Below are 17,536 nucleotides of genomic sequence, written 5' to 3' on the forward strand. Positions count from 1 at the left end.
AGATCACTGTTTTCTTCTAAGCCTATGTTTTCTGAAATTTTGATAGATGATATATTAATTTCACTGGAGGAAATTACATCCAGTATTTTGAGATGTACATGGAGACAGGCTGGGTTGGGCTGTGCAAATGTGGGTTAGGGGGCAGGGTCCCATTGTGTCAGCCCCACAGAGTGGCTAATGAAACTTGATCTGCTGCCATTCTGGATAAAGCAATGTCAAATCATCCAAAAATGCTCTCAAGGGAAATGTCACTTAGTAAATTTATCTAGATGTTTACCTAAATTTGGTGCTGCATTGTAGGCAGTTAGGCAAATGGGGACTCTGTCCAGAAATGGCCCTAAGAAGAGACTCTTTTATAAAGAATATGGTATAAGGGTCTGGGGATAGAGCTCAGTTGGTAGAGTGCTTGCCTAGCATGCAGGACACCATGGGTTCAATTCCCAGCACCTCATAAACCAGGTGTGGTGGTTCACATTTGTAATCCCAGAATTTAGGAGGTAAGGGCAGGAAGGTCACAAGTTCAAAGTTAGCCTTGGTTACATTGCAAGTTCAAGGCTAGCCTGGGTTACATCATATCTTGTCTTTAAAAAAAAAGAAGGGAGGAAAGAAAGAAATAAGTTATAATGCCAACTCTTTGACATCTGTGGTCATTAGAATTTCCCAGGATGTGTGTTATAAATGCATATTGTCTGTGCTCTTCCCCAGAATTCTGACATAGCAGGGTCAGGTGGGGTCCAGAAATTTGTTTTAATAAGAACCCTGAAGGCAGGCATATTAGAGCCTGTCTGTAACGCCTGCACCCTGGAGGTGAAGGCGGAGGACCAGGGTCATCCTCAGCTATGCAGTGAGTTTGAGGCCATCCTGGGCTATAGGAGACACTATCTCAAAACAAATAACAAATGGTCTAACCTGCCTAAGAGCTTCTGATGTCATCTGCTCTGAGAAATGATTACAGTTGTCGTGGGCTCTATGGACTGAGTGACTCCCATGTTGACGCTCTTTTCCTCTAGCCCAGTGGCTCTCACCCTTCCCAATGCTGTGACCCTTTAATACAGTTCCTCCTGCTGTGGTGACCCCCAACACAAAATTATTTCATTGCTTCTTCCTAACTGTAATTTTGCTAGTGTTATGAATCATAATGTAAATATCTGATATGCGGGCTATCTGACTTGTGACCCCTGTGCAAGGGTTGTTCGAGCCCCGAAGGGATTGAGAGGGATTGAGACCCAGTTTGTTGCTTCTGCTTCCTGTTCGTTTTCTCTCTCCAGGGACTTCAGGTAGCCTCCCCACACAGTCTCTGAGCTCGCTTACCAAATTCTGCATCCAGTTTTTTTTGTTTTTGTTTTTCTTTTCTCCCTGCCCTCCATCTGCTAAATGCAGGTATTCTGAGCCTTATGCATGAGGGGGGCAGCCATGTGCCTAGTGAATCCCCTACGGTGGGGAATTATACAGCCAGTACTTCACTGGCTCTCATAGCCATAGGTTACATCTAACAAGAACTCTAGAAAATGTGGGCTGTTCACTACCTGGGTGAAATCTCAAGTCCTAAGTTTCCAGGTGCCTTTGCAGTGCAGGGAGGGAGGTAATGTGGGTTGGCTTGCCTTGGCTTGGCAGGCCTCCCTGTAAAATCAGCTCTGTTCTAGGAATGGACAGGATTTCCTTTGCAGACTTATGTAGAAGTCAAGAGGACGGGACTGACTCCTGTATCAAGAGTGCCAACTTCCTGTATTCCAGCTTTGCTGGTTGGAATACACAGAACAGAGCTGGAAGAAAATAGGCCAGCACTGCCTGACCCCAGGAGATAGACATCCCACAGGCGGAGTCCACAGTGGGAGCATTTCTGCCTAAGGGAGGCTTTTCCACAGCAGAGGACTAACAGGCCACACCTGGAAGACTTAGGAGCAGAGGCGGCTTTTCCACCTTCAGGTCTGCTGTGGCGGGGCTGGGCCAGCAGGCCAGCAGGAGCAATAGGAAGCAACAAGGCAGGCCGAACGAAACAGGCTTGGTCGGAAGGTGCCTGGGTTCTGAACTGGGTTCTGTCCCTAAGCTGACTGATCTGAGGCAAGTTTTGTTTTTCCTGGTTTGTTTGAAACTGGTCTCATGCACCTCACGAGGGCTGAGCTTGTTACAGAGCCAAGGGTGACTTTGAACTCTTGATCCCCCTGCTTCTGCCTCCTAAGAGCTGTGGTTACAGATGTGTGCAAACCATACCCCGTTTTTGAGGTGCTTGGGATCAAACCCAAAGCTTTGTGCATACTAGGCAAGTACTTTACCACGCTTAGCCTTTAAATGAGCCGGTTAGGCAGAGCATACAAACTTTAAGATGTAAACAGTACCACACAGTCTAAAGTTGGCTAAGACGGTGCATTAGGGTTATAACTAGCCCTCCTGGGGAAAAAAAAAGTGCAGCTTGGTTTGGGATATACAAACTTCTCTGTCATAGCCCAAACAAAAATACTGGGTGTTGTTTAGCCACCAAATTAAAGCATCCACGTTTGACTAATATTTAAAGCATAAAGGATGTTTCTACAATCAGTTTCCAAAATGCTCTTAATATTCTCTATTAGAAAAAATGTCTATGGTAAAGCTTAATGTGGTAAAATAAAGCAAATTATTAACTTTATTCTGTCTAAATTAGAGATGTACAATAAAATGTGTTGGCAAATATATTTCCACAGTCAAGTTAGCGAGTCCGTCATCAGCTCACATGCTACTGTGCGTGTTTGAATGCATGCATTTGCATGGTAAGAACGTTTAAGACTTACTGCTTAAGGAACCTGGGGAGACAGCCCAATGGGTAAGAGCACCTGCTGAGCAAACCCTAGGACATGGGTACTCCATAAAGGCTGGGTGGAGATGGGCAGATCCCGAGAATCCACAGGTGTCGGGGCCAGCGGGGGGGGGGGGGGGGGGGGGGGGCGGCTGGGGGCTGTCTAAAAGGAGACCAGAGGGGAGCATGGAGAAAGACGCCTGACATCGTCCTCAGGCTTCCACACATGTGCATGGGCACGAGCACCCCCAGTTCACACATGCACACTCACAAGATTTCCTTCTGAAGACTGGATGTGTTGGCATGTACCCACAATCCCAGCATTTGGAAAGCTGGGGTATGAGGATACAGAATGTGAGGCCAGCCTGGGCTACATGGTGAGACCCTGATCAAAACACCGTAAATAAGCCGGGCGGTGGTGGCGCACGCCTTTAATCCCAGCACTCGGGAGGCAGAGCCAGGTGGATGGATCTCTGTGAGTTCGAGGCCAGCCTGGGCTACCAAGTGAGTTCCAGGAAAAGGCGCAAAGCTACACAGAGAAACCCTGTCTCGAAAAACCAAAAAAAAAAAAAAAAAAAAACACCGTAAATATATACACAATATGTATATGTGTATGTGTGTATTCTCTTAGCAAATCTTGTGCATGTGATACAGTATTGTTATCTATAGTCTTGTGGTGTACATTATACCCCCAAAACTATTTACTTACATCTGAAAATTTATATTCTTTGACTAAAATTTCCTTACTTCTTGAACCCCCAACCTTTTCCAATAACTACACTACGCTCTGTTCTATGAATCTGACTTTTTTGATTTCACATAGTTGATCGTACAGTGTTTGTTTTTGCCCTGCGCTGTACTATGGCATGAGGCAGGAGTTCCTTTTTGAAGCCCAGCCTTCATCAGAACATGTCCGCTTTGCAGAGCATGGTGATTACTGCAGACTCATAACCACTCAAAGTGAGGAGCATGCCTGACAGTTGAGTAGCCACTGGGTAATGGCCCATGTGCCAGTAAATGTCCCCTCAACTGCAATCTCATAAAAAACTTCAGTGCCAAGTGAGCTCATGCATGCACATACACATGTACACACACACACACATGTATGCACACATGCACATATACACACATCATACACTCACACACACATGCACACACACAGACATGAACGTAGAAGGGAAATTAATGGAGAAGGGGCTCAGTGGAAGAGAAAAGGGGGGCAAGAGAAAGTAATGTAAGGTAAACGTGATCTAATATATACATGTATGAAATTGTCAGTTAATTTAAAAATTAAAAAAAAACCTAAAAGGAGATAAATACCAAGAGGTGAGAGTTTTTATGTACCATTGTCTTATTCCTATACACAGCTTTAAAATTCTAGGTCGAGAAAAAACTGGCAAGTGGTGCATACTATTGGGAATACACCAGTTGTTCCCTCAACACGCACCCCTCCCCAACTCAACAAAATCAGTTATTGAGTACCTGTAGCAAGCCAGACCCTGGTTACCATGGCAGCAGATAGAGGGGGAACACACAGGGATTCCCACACAGTCCTTCACCATTCAGGACTGGGCGAGGCCCAGTCTCCCTTTGTTGGAACTCACATGTATGTGTCCGTTCTGCAGCAGTCTCGCAGAAAGCTTGATGAACACGCTGAGGGACACACAGAAGAGGGTGAAGCTCAGGCCCAGGTCCAGGGCTTGAAGTGCCAGGTGGTACTCTTCATAGTGGAGGGGGTCCACACAGACTGACGGAAACTTCGTGTACGGGAAAGGAAAGGTAACTGCGTAGCCAACGTAGCCGGTCCCCACAGCCCCTGAGAAGGAGTAGAAGCAATATGGACCAAGGAGGGCAGATTCCAAGGCTATTGCAAAATGTAGCGGACATCCCAGAATGCTCAGAATTACGAAGGTGAAGCCAGCTTCCCACTGAAAATAAGCAGAAATAAACTGTCACTTGGAGGAAGAAACCACTGTTACTGGAGGCCATTAATCTCCTCTACCTGGAAGAGGAGAAATACACACAACTTTCTATCTCATCTACACTCAAGACTGAGTCTCCTGTAGCCCAGGCTGGCCTCAGATTTCTATGTTGCCAAGGTTGGCCTTGAACTCTTGGTCTTTCCTGCTTCTATATCCCAAGTGCCACACTGGATTTACCCCCCACCCCACCCCACCCCGTGCTGCCATTTAAAATTTAGACCTACGGCCTCGGTATGCCAGGCCAGCACTCTGTCCCCGAACTCCACCTCTAGTTCCCTCTACCTTCCTTTAAGGACCTGCTGTTCTCCCTGCTGCCAATCCTTGCTACAGGAGGAAATCACGTCAGCAATGTGAGCTAAAATGAAATCAATTCAATAAAGTTTTATTTGTTTATTCCCTATCATACTCAGAGTGACTGTTGATGCTGGGAAAACACACCCCTTCTTTGGCCCTTGCTACTCAGGGTGCTATCTGTGGTTGGGGAGCACAGCACTGATGAGGAGCCTCTCAGAAAGGCTGCCTTTCAGACCTCATCCAGACCTTCTCAGTCCAAGCCTGGGTTTTAGCTCAAGCTCCAGCTGACCTGTCCACGGCCTTTGCCACAGAAATGAGGCTACAATGGATACCACACTCTTTCTGTAGCGAGGGAAGAGCTGACTCGGTGCCCTTAAATACAAGCAGGCTTGGAGTTCTCATCCTTTCCCTGATCTGAGAGCTCGGAAGGTGACCTCGGGCTGAGTAGTTGTTGAGGCTGGGGGTGTAATTCAGTGGGCAGAGTGTTTGTCTAGCAGTACCGAGTCCGGGGTTCACTTCATACCCCCCAAACATACACTCACCATGGGCACTCACATTATTGAAGCAGAGGAGCCTGTTTCTACAACATTAACTCAGAGCACTGACATGGGCTGGACCCAACAGTAATCATGAACTTAGAGAAATGATTTAGAGTAAAAACTGGATAAAAATTACATTTTAAACATAGTTTATAAAATTGGGCAAGGTGGCACATGCCTGTAATCCCAGGACCTGGGAGATGGAAGAAGGAGGATTAGAAATTTGAGGTCATCATAAGCTACATGGCAAGCTCAAGGACAACCCGGGATACACGAGACCCAGTCTTCATGTGCACACACACACACACACACACACTCACGACTGTCAAATCCGCTGTACCATCCCTGCTGACATTTTTGTATTTACCAAGTGTCTCTGGGTCCACTTTCTGTGAGCAAGCAGTACAAGTGCCCCAGCTGTGATGGCCTGTGAAAAGAAAATTGGAAAAAAATAACATCCACAGTCAAAGGGACCTCTGCAAAGAGTTCAATCTGCCTCACAGCTTGACAACTTTATCACAAGCTAGAAGGCAGGGCAAAGGATGAGACGGATTTATGGCTCTGATCCCTTCTTCTTGTGGGAGAGGAACTGTGTGAACAGGGAGGAGACTAAGCCATTAGAGTCATCAGGACGTGAGTCACGCCAACTCATTTTCCATTCTCTGTTGCCTTTGCCGTCACAACCACCACCTCTGCTACGGTCAGGGCACCACAGTTAAATTTGCTTCACAGGTCTCGTCCTGTGCTTTGTGCCGTGGTTTGAATGAGAAATGCCCCCATAGGCTCGTGGATTTGAACACTTGTTTCCACGTTGGCGGCACTGTTTGGGAAAGGTGTAGACCTTTAGAGCCTTGCTGGAGGTATGAGTAAAGCCCACTGGGGCGGGCCTTGGGGCTTACAGTCTCGTCCCACTTCCTGCTTGCTCCCCCTGCTTTCTGTGTGGGGTGACAATGTACAGAGCCAACTTCCTCCCCCTGCTGGTATGCCACACCTTTCCTGCCATCATAGACTGGAACCCTCTGGAACCATAAGCCAAATAAACTCTGAAGTTGCCTTTGGTTATGGTATTTTTTAATCACAGCAACAAAAAAGTAACACATGTACAACTTTTATATTTTAAGGATTTTTGACATTTATTTTTATTTCTCTCTCTATTTCTGTGTGTGTGTGTGTGTGTGTGTGTGTGTGTGTGTGTGTGTGTGTGTGTGTGTAAGTCAGATAAAGTGATGGGATTGAATCTCTCCTTCTATCATATGGGTCCCGGGGACTGGACTCAGGGTGGCAGGCTTAGCTGCAAGCATCTTTACTTACTGAGCGATGTTGCCACCCCAATATGCTGTTTTTCATTTTCCCAACAACTTTATAAAGCTGCAAACAGGACAAACTGAAATGCAGACCTGTCTCCACACCCCAAATCTTTCACAGCCTGCTTTCTTTTGATTTTGGGGCCTTGACCTGCTGATGGGATACAGACACATGACCTCTGCTTCCTAAATGACAAAGACAGCCACTAAGATGGATGTACATGGCATGGCATTTAGCGTTGTGGGTGCAGTCGTGTCTACTTTTGTGAAGAGTTTTTCTCTATAGTCCATGTTTAAAGAAAGAGGCCCAAAGTACAGAATGAAAATAGTTAATAAAGGAGGGAATGGAGTGTCCAGAATGTTGCAGTAGATAATGGAAAAAGAATCTCTGACCTCATCTTGGATTCATCATGAGGTCTGATGAAGGAGCCGTTTGTGGTAATTGAGACTAAGAATCACTTATCCGCAAACCGCAGAAATCCTTACTCTCAATCAAAGCGTGGGTTCTGAGGTCCAGATAGAAAGCCGGGGGGGAGATGATTGGAGTATAGAAAGGTTTAAAAACAGCACAGTTTTGATTTTGACAGAGGAATAAATGTGATGGCATGCACAGAGCTGCTGGATTCAAGGGGGGATGAGAGATTCTTCGGTGTGATCTAGTGGGATGCTGCTTACAGAGTTCCAAGTGTGGTGTATTTACCATTTTGAAACTTGAATTTAGAAACTGGGAGAGGGAAACTCCTGCTCATGCATGGCTCCGGTTGCCGAGCCCAAGATCGCAGACTTGGCGTGGGTCTACCATGAATGTCCCGTGCATAAAAACAGGACCATCTGTAGTCAAAAGAAGTTCCTGGCTTGATTCTGCAAGAGGCACCTTTCCAGGGGATGTTCAGGCGGCAGAGGCGGCGCATGCAGCATAATGGGGGACTAAGGCAGAGAAATGGAGCCCTCGCTGTCTAAGCGTCCAAATTGACACATCGCTGCCTGTCAGCAATCAGAGAAACTCAGAAGCAGGAGATTTGCTGGCTTGGCTCTGGAAGACAGCAGACATGATGGGATGCTGAGACTCTAGCTTGCCTTAAGTGTGCTGGCAGCAGTTCCTTTCCTTTTCAAAGTTGAAAAATGCTGCAGAATTGCAGTTTCCTGTTATTTTGCTCACAGCAGCCAACTTGAATTTTGCCTTGTTTATGCACAACTCTGAAAAAGCTCTTTCACGGAGTAGCAGCCTAGGATATGGCTGCTCGGTAACTTGTTAAATCCACTTGGCTGACGGGATGGGGATGCCAGAGCTGAGCACACCCATCTTCCTGATGCTGTTCCTGAATTTAGATAAGAAGACGGAAGAATGAAAAGGGAAGAGATGTGAGGGTAGTGAACAGAAGTCAAGAGGGAAAAGAAAAGGAGGAAGAAGCAGGGTGTTCGGGAAGTGAAGGGCTGGTTGATCAGTGTGGTTTGAGGAAGGGCAGGGAGGCAGGAGCCTCCCTCTGCCATGCTGTTGGCTTGCTTTCTGGGGTAATTGTGAGCCCTTCCACTAGACGTTCAAGCTGCTTACAGACAGTACACAGTTCCCAGAAGCAAATGAATCAAAGGAAGCAATTTCAGAGTCATCACATGAAGATAGGATATACAGCTTAGTCACTTACAAGCATCTATTGTGGGTCTACTACAAGCAGTGAGGTAATCACGATGCAGATAAAGTAACAATAGCAAGTCTTCATTCTGATTAAATACAGGGCAGACACGGTGGAAAGCACACCAGTGTTAACAGGCTGAATCTCCTCAACGAGGCTGAAGATGTAGTTGTGTTAGCAACGTGCTTTCCCAGCACACAGAAGCCCTGATTGTGGGCACAGTGGCACACATTTGTAGTCCCAGAACTCAGCACACAGAGGCAGGAGGATCAGAAGTTCAATGTCATCCTCCATTACACAGAGTCTGAGGCCAGCCTGGGCTACATGGGACCCTATGTTGGTTACTTTCTTATTTCTATCATAAAATACCCTGACAGAAACAGTTTAAGGGAGGGAGGACCACTGTAGCTTACAGTTCCAGGAGGTACTGTCTGCTGTGGACGGGAAGGCGTGGTGACAGACAGGGAAGGCGTGGTGACAGGGAAGGCGTGGTGACAGGGAAGGCGTGGTGACAGACAGGGAAGGCGTGGTGACAGGGAAGGCGTGGTGACAGGGAAGGCGTGGTGACAGACAGGGAAGTTGTGGTGACAGGGAAGGCGTGGTGACAGGGAAGGCATGGTGGCAGACAGGGAAGGCGTGGTGACAGAGAAGGCGTGGTGACTGGCCTGGTGGTCGGGAAGCCGTGGTGATGGCAGGAGCAGGAGGCTGGCTCCTCATGTTGCGTCTGTACTCACGATGCAGGCAGTGGACAGGAAATGGACCTGAGCTACAAGCCCTCAACATCTGTTTCGTGTGACTGGCTGACGGTCCAGCAAGGGTTCCTGTCCCAAAGCTTCCACGACCTCCTCAAATAGTGCCACTAGCTGGGGGCCGAGTGCTCTAACCCCTGCACTTAGGAGGGACATTTCACATTGAAACTAGACTCTTTCCTAAAAATAACGTTAAATAAACTGACATGGAGCTGGTCTCCTGCTTTCCAGAAGAGGCCAAGAGACTGTTTGAGATGAAACAGGGCACCAGACAACTGCGTGAGTCATGATTCCAGCTCTCACTGGAATTTCAATCTAGATTAAAAAAAAACCATAATGTTCACACACAAACGTCCCCCATTGAAGGGACTGAGGAAAGATGGCTCAGCAGCTAAGAGTGTGTACAGCTCTTACAGAGGACCCGAGTTCAGTTTCCAGCACCCATGGCAGGCAGCTCACACCTGCCTGCAGGGCCAGCTCCAGGGATAGGATGCCCTCTTCTGGCTTCTGAGATACCTTCTCTCTCTGTGTCTCTCCTCCCCCCACATTAAAAACAACAAATCGACTAAATAAAACAAAAGCAAAACTAGACAAGAATGAGAGTGTGGCACACAGGAAGCATTTGGGTATTAAGTTCAGGAGGACAAAGAGAGCCCGGAGCCATGGCCATGACCAGCGAGGGCATGCCTGGCTGGAGACCGTCATCTGCAGAGGTGAAGAAGTGCACTGTGCATGGGGCACAGATAGGGAGGAGCCAGCCTGCAGCAGGGTGGGACCTTGGTGGAGAAAAGCAGAAAATGAGCGTTCAAAGCTGTGTTATACCAGGGTGAGGAGGACCTCAGCAGTTACCTGTGGGGTTTGTCTGGGATGGTCAAGTAGCTCTTCGAAGAAGCTAGCCTGACTCACATCGAGTTTAGACATCTGAGACAGATGTTTCGTGCTGGACTGGAATGGGTGTGGTCTCAGTGTCCCTGCAGGACCCTGGTCTTTAGACTTCAAACTCCACTTAGACACAATTCCTTTTTTTTTTTTTTTTAGACAAGGTCTTGTTACCCGAGTTATTAGAGTCAGATCCTGGACCCTGGCAGCACTAATGAGCCATATCAGCCACCTATTCTCCCAATGGGAAGAAGAGAGAGGTCCATCCCCCTCTGCCAAGCTCATCTTCAGGATCTTACTGGGAGGTTTAGGTTCAACAGAGAGCCAGAGGTAGACAGGCATAGGTGAGCAGTCCCAGCTGGTCAAGGTTGTTCCAAAGTTGTCTGGGCTTCCTGGGGACACTCCAGTTACTTACAGTCCATTGTTCCAGTGCTCTCACGGTCTAAAGGAAGGACACAGTGTCTCTTTAGAGCATCTTCACTCCTTCTAGGGCAATGTCACGGGACTCAGGTTAGCCTCCAACTCAGCTGAGGATGACTTAGAGCTTCTGCTCCTCCTGTCCCACCTCCCAAGTACTGAGATTCTGCACCACCATGCCAGTCTGTGTGGTGCTGGAGAACCAGACTAGGGCCTCACATGCTAAGCAAGCACCCTCCCAACTGAGCCACAGCCTGAATCCTACCAGTCTAATTTTATATCTAATACATTTAGTGCCACATCCTCACTGTGTGGTAAACTCTACCATTCTCTATTCTATTGTATTCTATTCATTGAAACTGCTGTTAGCTACCCAATACAGTTTTATAATCTGCTAATGCATAGATCCCTAAGGTCTGACCTTTCAGGGTTGCCTAGACATAAAATCTTAGTAGGGTGGAAAAAGGGAGGTGCACAGTGAGGAGGAAGAGGAAGATGTACGTTGGGACACGTGTTGGGAAAATTTAGCTTCCCATGACAGGTGATTTAAGCAGGGCTGGTTTAGGGTATTGCTCCATAGTGCAGGTGTAGAGGTGACAGCATGACATTCTCTGGTTTTACCAGTTTTTAGTGCCAAAGCTTGGTTTGTTGGCAGGATCAGCAAGCTAGACTAGGCCACCTGTCCTCAAAAGGCCAAACAAAATGACAGTAGAGAGAAAGGTGATCTATTCAGTGTGGACATGTTAGGAGGAAGAACAAGCATAGACTCTCCAAACCCACTTCTGGTCCCCACATGAAGTTTCTCTTCAGATAGATGATAAGAGATGTGAATAACGGAGCACTCTTGTTCAGGATGTGCACCCACCATGACTGACCCATCACTCTCTGAATACACGTCTTTCTATCAAGTGGTTTGACAAGCTGTAGGAACTGTGTGGAACCTTCTTATGGAGGTGGGTTGAAACCCTGATGCACCTTTTCCTTCCTTCTCTCAGCATGGGATTCCTGGGGGAATTCCAATTCCTTGGGATCCATTGTTTCCATAGCTTGATGGCCAAAGGGGGGGGGGCAAATAAATTTGTCTTTAGAATCTCTTCCCTCCTGCCAGGAGTAGTAAGTGGGAGCTGCCTTACAAGCACTGCTGAGGCCCCGCCATAATCCAGTGCTGCCCATGCCATCCACAGATCCCCAGTGCTGACCCTGTCATCCATAGATCCCCAGCACTGACCCAGTCATCCAGAGATCCCCCAGCACTGACCCTGTCATCCACAGATCCCCAGTGCTGACCCTGTCATCCACAGATCCCCAGTGCTGACCCTGTCATCCAGAGATCCCCCAGCACTGACCCAGTCATCCAGAGATCCCCCAGCACTGACCCTGTCATCCACAGACCCCCAGTGCTGACCCTGTCATCCACAGATCCCCAGTGCTGACCCTGTCATCCATAGATCCCCAGCGCTGACCCTGTCATCCACAGATCCCCAGCGCTGACCCTGTCATCCACAGATCCCCAGCGCTGATCCTGCCTTCCACAGATCCCCAGCGCTGACCCTGTCATCCAGAGATCCCCCAGCACTGACCCTGTCATCCACAGATCCCCAGCGCTGACCCTGTCATCCACAGATCCCCAGCGCTGACCCTGCCTTCCACAGATCCCCCAGCGCTGACCCTGTCATCCACAGATCCCCAGTGCTGACCCTGTCATCCACAGATCCCCAGCGCTGACCCTGCCTTCCACAGATCCCCAGCGCTGACCCTGTCATCCACAGATCCCCAGCGCTGACCCTGTCATCCACAGATCCCCAGCGCTGACCCTGCCTTCCACAGATCCCCAGCGCTGACCCTGCCTTCCACAGATCCCCAGTGCTGACCCTGTCATCCACAGATCCCCAGCGCTGACCCTGCCTTCCACAGATCCCCAGCGCTGACCCTGTCATCCATAGATCCCCCAGCACTGACCCTGCCATGTGTAGATCCCCAGTGATTTGTACAGTCTGAAAAGTCTACTTTAGCAGAAAGAATTGAGTCAAAGGTCATTCTTGGTTTGAAATTGATTTCCCAACACAAAGAAAGGGAAGTTGGAGAAGAAAGAATTGGTTTGGATGACTCACTTGTTTTTAGACAGGCTGACTATAAAGAGGCTTAGACTATTCAAGTGGGAAACTAACCATTGACAAGGATCAATTTGCTTACCCCGACTTTAGCCAAATCACCAGAATCAGCACTTCCTTGTAGAACCCCACTTGGGGGCCTGTGAAGGAGACGTCTCAGCAGGTGAAGACTCCAGACCCGGTTTGATCCCACGTGGTGGGAGGAGGGAACTGGCTACTGAACGTTGTTCTCCAACCTCCACAGGTGCTCAGGGGCACCCATGTGCATTCATACACACAGTAAATGAAGTGAATAAATAAAATATGGTAATAGATAAATAAAAACAGTTGCTCAAGACCTTTAGCGAGCAGCCCACCCTCCAGGCCAGTGATGTTTGATTAACTGTGTCCTTGGTCTCTCTGTCCTTCAGCATCACCCTGTAGACAATGTCTGATCACCCAGTCTGTGCTCAGCAAAAACCCATCATTTCTCCTTGCTGTTTCCTCTTGTAATTTCCTATCCACTGCCCCACACCCTGCTCCTTGACCTACGTTCTGTCTTGTGCTACAGTATCTGGAGTTGAACTTGGCCCTGCACCGAGGTGCCTTTCTCCACTCTGCATCAGTATTGAATAAACCCTGGCTTCATTATTTTACCCACTGCCAAACATTGTCTTTCCACTGCTGCTCTCTGGTAGATGGAAGTCCAATGACTGCTAAGCCCCCACCTAGCCAAGCCCCTTCTGTAACAGTTGAGAAGCCTGCTTGGCAGGCCTCAAGCAGGACCCTGACCTTGCATTAGCGAGGCACTGGGAGTTAGGCTGCGGCTTGTTTCGGGCCAAGACCCTAGACTCTCTAGATATGGGTCCTTTGATGGAACTCAGGGGATTCATTCTCTTCATCGGAGATGGCTCTGCAGGCCATGTGTTCCAGGATTACTAAGGCTCAGTCCTGAAGATGTTATGACCTGCTGGCTGCATGCTCCATAGCAGCTGACGCCTATAAATAACCTTGCTCAGACATCCTAGGAAAATCATGTGCCGTGTGGCTTTCAGAACAGAGTTAGGAGGGTGTGGACCAGAAGGTGGGCCTGACTTCAGAAAGTCTTGACTAAAAGCTTTGAACAAATATAAGGGACAGGGTAGGGTCAGCGCTGGGGTATCACATGCAAAAGAATCCCTCTTCTATGTGGTGGTATTGTGTTCCCCCAAAATATTGCGTACCCTAATAAACTTATCTGGAGTCAGAGAACCGAAAAGCCACTAGATACTTAGGATAGGCAGTGGTAGCATACACCTTTAATTCTAGCATTCCAGAGGCAGAAATCCATGTGTTCAAGGATACAGCCAAGCATGGTGACTCATGCCTTTAATCTCAGAAAGCAAGGCTTTAATCCCACGGAGTGGTGGTAGAAAGCAGAAAGATATATAAGGTGTGAGGGCCAGAAACTAGAAGCATTTGGCTGGTTAAGCATTTGGCTGGTTAAGCTTTCAGGCTTTCTAGCACAGTTCAGCTGAGATCCATTTGAATGAGGACTCAGAAGCTTTCAGTCTGAGGAAACAGGATCAGCTGAGAAGCTGGCCAGGTGTGGTTAGCTGTGGCTTGTTCTCCTTCTCTGATCTTCCACTATTCACCCCAATAACTGGCCTCAGGTTTGATTTTATTAATAAGAACTTTTAAGATTCATGCAACACTTCTACATCTCCAAAGAAACATGGAGTCATTTGTAAAGGAAGTGACAATATGATTGAAATATACAAGGCATCTTTTCACTGGAGGAAGATGTGTCTCAGCAGCAACTGAAGAAGTGATTGGCAGGGGCGGTGTGGAATAAGGCAGGGGTCTTCTGAAGCTGACCTTCATCAGACAAAACTGTAGCTTAGCAGGAAACTCAAGAGGAAAAAAATATTGTTGTTCCAAATTTAGATATAGGAGGAGTGAGCACTCCACTGCTTTCCTTCTGGGGGGGGGGGGTGTTCCTCCGGCCCAGACCAGCCTCACCTGGAGTCCTGGCAACCTAACCAAAGTTCCACTCCATAACACAGTCTGTGTCGCCAGAACGCAGGGCCCAGGAGTTACCTACTGAGTCCACAGTGGCCATCAAAGGCAGCAGGTGGCTGTCTTTGTTGTAAGCTCTGGAGATAGAGTATTAAAGAAAACAGAAGCAGAACCCTAATCTTGTGTGATGCACAATAGGTAGTTAAGTTATATCGTAATGGAGATGGGGTGGGACCACAGATTGGGAACGGCAGGTTACAATTTTAAAGATGCTTTTTACATTTGCTTTATTTATTTGTTTTGTGTGGGGCTGGGGGAGTGAGCACATGGATACCATGGCACATGTGTGGAGGTCAGAGGACCTCTGATGGGAATTGGTAGGTTCCAGGTATTGAACTTGGGTCTTCCAGCTTGGTGACAAGCACCTTTACCTTCTGGTCATCTCTGCTGGCCTCTAGGGGGTTGCAATTTAAAACAGGGTAAAAGAGGGAAGGCTTAGGTGGAAAGTGACATTTGACTGGGAACTGATGGTGAGGAGTTGGGGGTAGCTCAGTGGAGTGCTTGCCTCGAGGCATGAAGCCCCAGGCTGGACCTCCAGCACTGCGGAAGCTGTGTGTTCTGGTGTTGGCTTGTCATCTCAGCACTGGGAAACTGGAAGTGGGAAGGTCAGAAGCTCTCGGCTTCATGGAGAGTTCTAGAACAGCCAGAGACACATTGGATCCTGACTTTGAAAAAGCGGTTTGTGTTAGCATTTAGGCATCTGTACTGGCCTTTTTTAGGGTCCTGACAGGTTATATTCTCAGCTTTAGCTGCAGAGCACCTCTGCGTGCATTTGCTACATTTCCTTATAAAATTTCCTTACCCACCTCTCATCTCTTTCTTTCTCTTCCAGTCTCTGCCCCCTTCTCTGCCCTCCCCTCAATAAACCTCCCACGTGGGCCTGTTGCATGGTGTGACTCCTTCCCACATTTTTAAAACACAACAGTTTGGGAGCCAGCCAGGTACAGGAAGATTTTAGACAAAGAGGCCCCAGAACAAAGGCCCTGGGGTGAAACACACCTAGGTGTTCTTGAAATGGCAGCCATGAATGTGAAAGGGCATAAGGCCCAGGAAGCTGCACTCCCAGGAACAGGATAGCAGAGTTGGTAGCCACTGGGTAAGAACAGAGTTTGGACAGGGTAAGGGAAAGGCTTGGTGTTAGCTAGCAATGGAGTCCAAAGCTCTAGTAAGCAGTCTGCTCAAATTGCCTTCATCCTCACCAAGTATCTTAGGATTAGACAGTTGTTCACATGGTCTCTTTTTATCCATGAATGTCCCCACAGCACAGGGGGGAAAAAAGCAAGAAGGAACTAGCTGGATGAGACTCCTGCTTCGGACCACATAGTAAGACTGTTAAAGTCTGAAATTGAACACCGGCTACTTCCCCACACCTTGTGTCTCTGACTCCACGCCCAACCCCAGCTTGCCTCCCTCCACCTCCTGCAGCCACTCAGTAGGAGCTTGCCAGGGACACTCAGGTCGTTTCTCTTGGCCTATGCCTAAAATTGTATTGTTCAAGATACATCAAATATATATAATCTTAGTCAAAACTGAGTCCAGTGTGGTGACATTGGCTTGTAAGGGATGGACAGCTGCATAATAATCAAAGCCTCTCTATGTAGCCCAGGCTGACTTCCAGTTCACATTCTGCCTCCATCTTCCGGTGCTGGGGTTATAGGTCTGTGCCACCATACCTCACAAGAACCTTTCATTGTTGTATACATGACATACAAACACACATGAAACAATGCTAAGAAAAATCATATGCTTAAAATTTAATTAATAGAAATTCCTGCTCTAAATTCAGGATTATGATTTTCTGCAGGATATAGACTTCTTTGAATTATTGGAAAACTCTTAACTGATGTATTATTTTACTTCCCTTTCCTCTCACCTCCCTTTACATCAGTATGTTTAATGAAATATGCCCTACCAAAGCCCCGTTCCAGATGGGACAGGCGATCCAAATGCTCCATCCTGTGTACCAAAGCTTGCAGGAAAAGACGGGGAAGAAGGCCATGACTCCCGAGAAGACGCTGAGGCTTCCTAGAGTAAGCAGGGTCTGGCCAGCAGCCTGGTAGAGGCCCTTCATCTTCCTCTGTCTTCCTTTGCTCTGAGATATTTGTTGCCAACGCACGAGGGTGAGCCAGCCCTCCACAAACATAAGTTTCTTAGAGACCGTAGCTGCAAACAGGAGCAGCGAAGTCCCACAGACAATAGTCATTGTCTCCAGAGGTGAATGGAAGGAATGATAGAGCTCTGGATGTAAGTTAGGCAGGATAAACTTTAACACGTCCTTTTTCAGAGAGAGCAGGGCGACTGATTTCTCATTTTGGAGTGGCTGCCTTGACTCCCTTCATTTGCTGTGTCCTGGGGAGTGACCACTTCCTGACTTAATCAGATTCAAAGGTTCACTGACTGAGCTAATTGTTTCTGAGCTCCACCTGCCTGGTGGTTCCAGCATAAAGCCACATCCTCTGTGCACAATAGAGCCACATTCCCAGCAAAAGTTCCCACAAAGCAAGGCAAGGATCACACACACCATTACTTGTCACTTTTCGTTATATTTAATTTAAACGGTTTAAGCAAACAAGTCTTTCCGTTCCAAGTTTAATTCCATACAGTTATTTATTATTATTATTTTAGACAAGGTCTGGGAACTTGCTATGGAGATCAAATTGGCCCTGAATTTTGGGGGATCTTCCTGCCTCTGTCTCTGAAGGGCTGATATTATAGGCATTATGCTCAGCTATTTTCAATTTTTTTTCTGCTCTTCCAGAGAACCTGGGTTCAATTCCCAGCATCCATTTGGTGGCTCACAACTGTCTACAACTCTAGTCTCAG

At 47.6% G+C, this 17,536-nt stretch overlaps 1 protein-coding gene across 1 annotated transcript; it reads right to left on the minus strand.

Moving 5' to 3' along the window:
• Positions 1-4,206: 4,206 nt before the first annotated feature.
• On the minus strand, positions 4,207-16,784 carry Tmem212 (transmembrane protein 212). The gene is made up of 3 exons (XM_052731876.1): positions 16,626-16,784; positions 5,953-6,012; positions 4,207-4,698 (listed from the first exon to the last, which is right to left on the minus strand). The coding sequence occupies exons 1-3, from the start codon at positions 16,782-16,784 to the stop codon at positions 4,333-4,335; spliced, it is 585 nt and encodes a 194-aa protein (XP_052587836.1). The 3' UTR covers positions 4,207-4,332.
• Between the last annotated feature and the right edge of the window lie 752 nt (positions 16,785-17,536).

This window comes from Peromyscus californicus, unplaced genomic scaffold (genome assembly GCF_007827085.1).
Source record: "Peromyscus californicus insignis strain IS unplaced genomic scaffold, ASM782708v3 Scaffold_9__1_contigs__length_137607984, whole genome shotgun sequence".
In the NCBI taxonomy this organism is placed as follows: domain Eukaryota; kingdom Metazoa; phylum Chordata; class Mammalia; order Rodentia; family Cricetidae; genus Peromyscus; species Peromyscus californicus.

What these genes read in the sequence shown, in the direction of transcription:
- Tmem212 (XM_052731876.1), bottom strand. Translation starts at nt 16,784, where the DNA reads ATGAAGGGCCTCTACCAGGCTGCTGGCCAGACCCTGCTTACTCTAGGA. An exon ending in CCATCTGGAACGGGGCTTTG is followed by an intron (nt 6,013 to 16,625) that starts GTAGGGCATATT and finishes TTCTTTTCACAG; the next exon opens with GCCATCACAGCTGGGGCACT. An exon ending in AGTGGACCCAGAGACACTTG is followed by an intron (nt 4,699 to 5,952) that starts GTAAATACAAAA and finishes GCTTATTTTCAG; the next exon opens with TGGGAAGCTGGCTTCACCTT.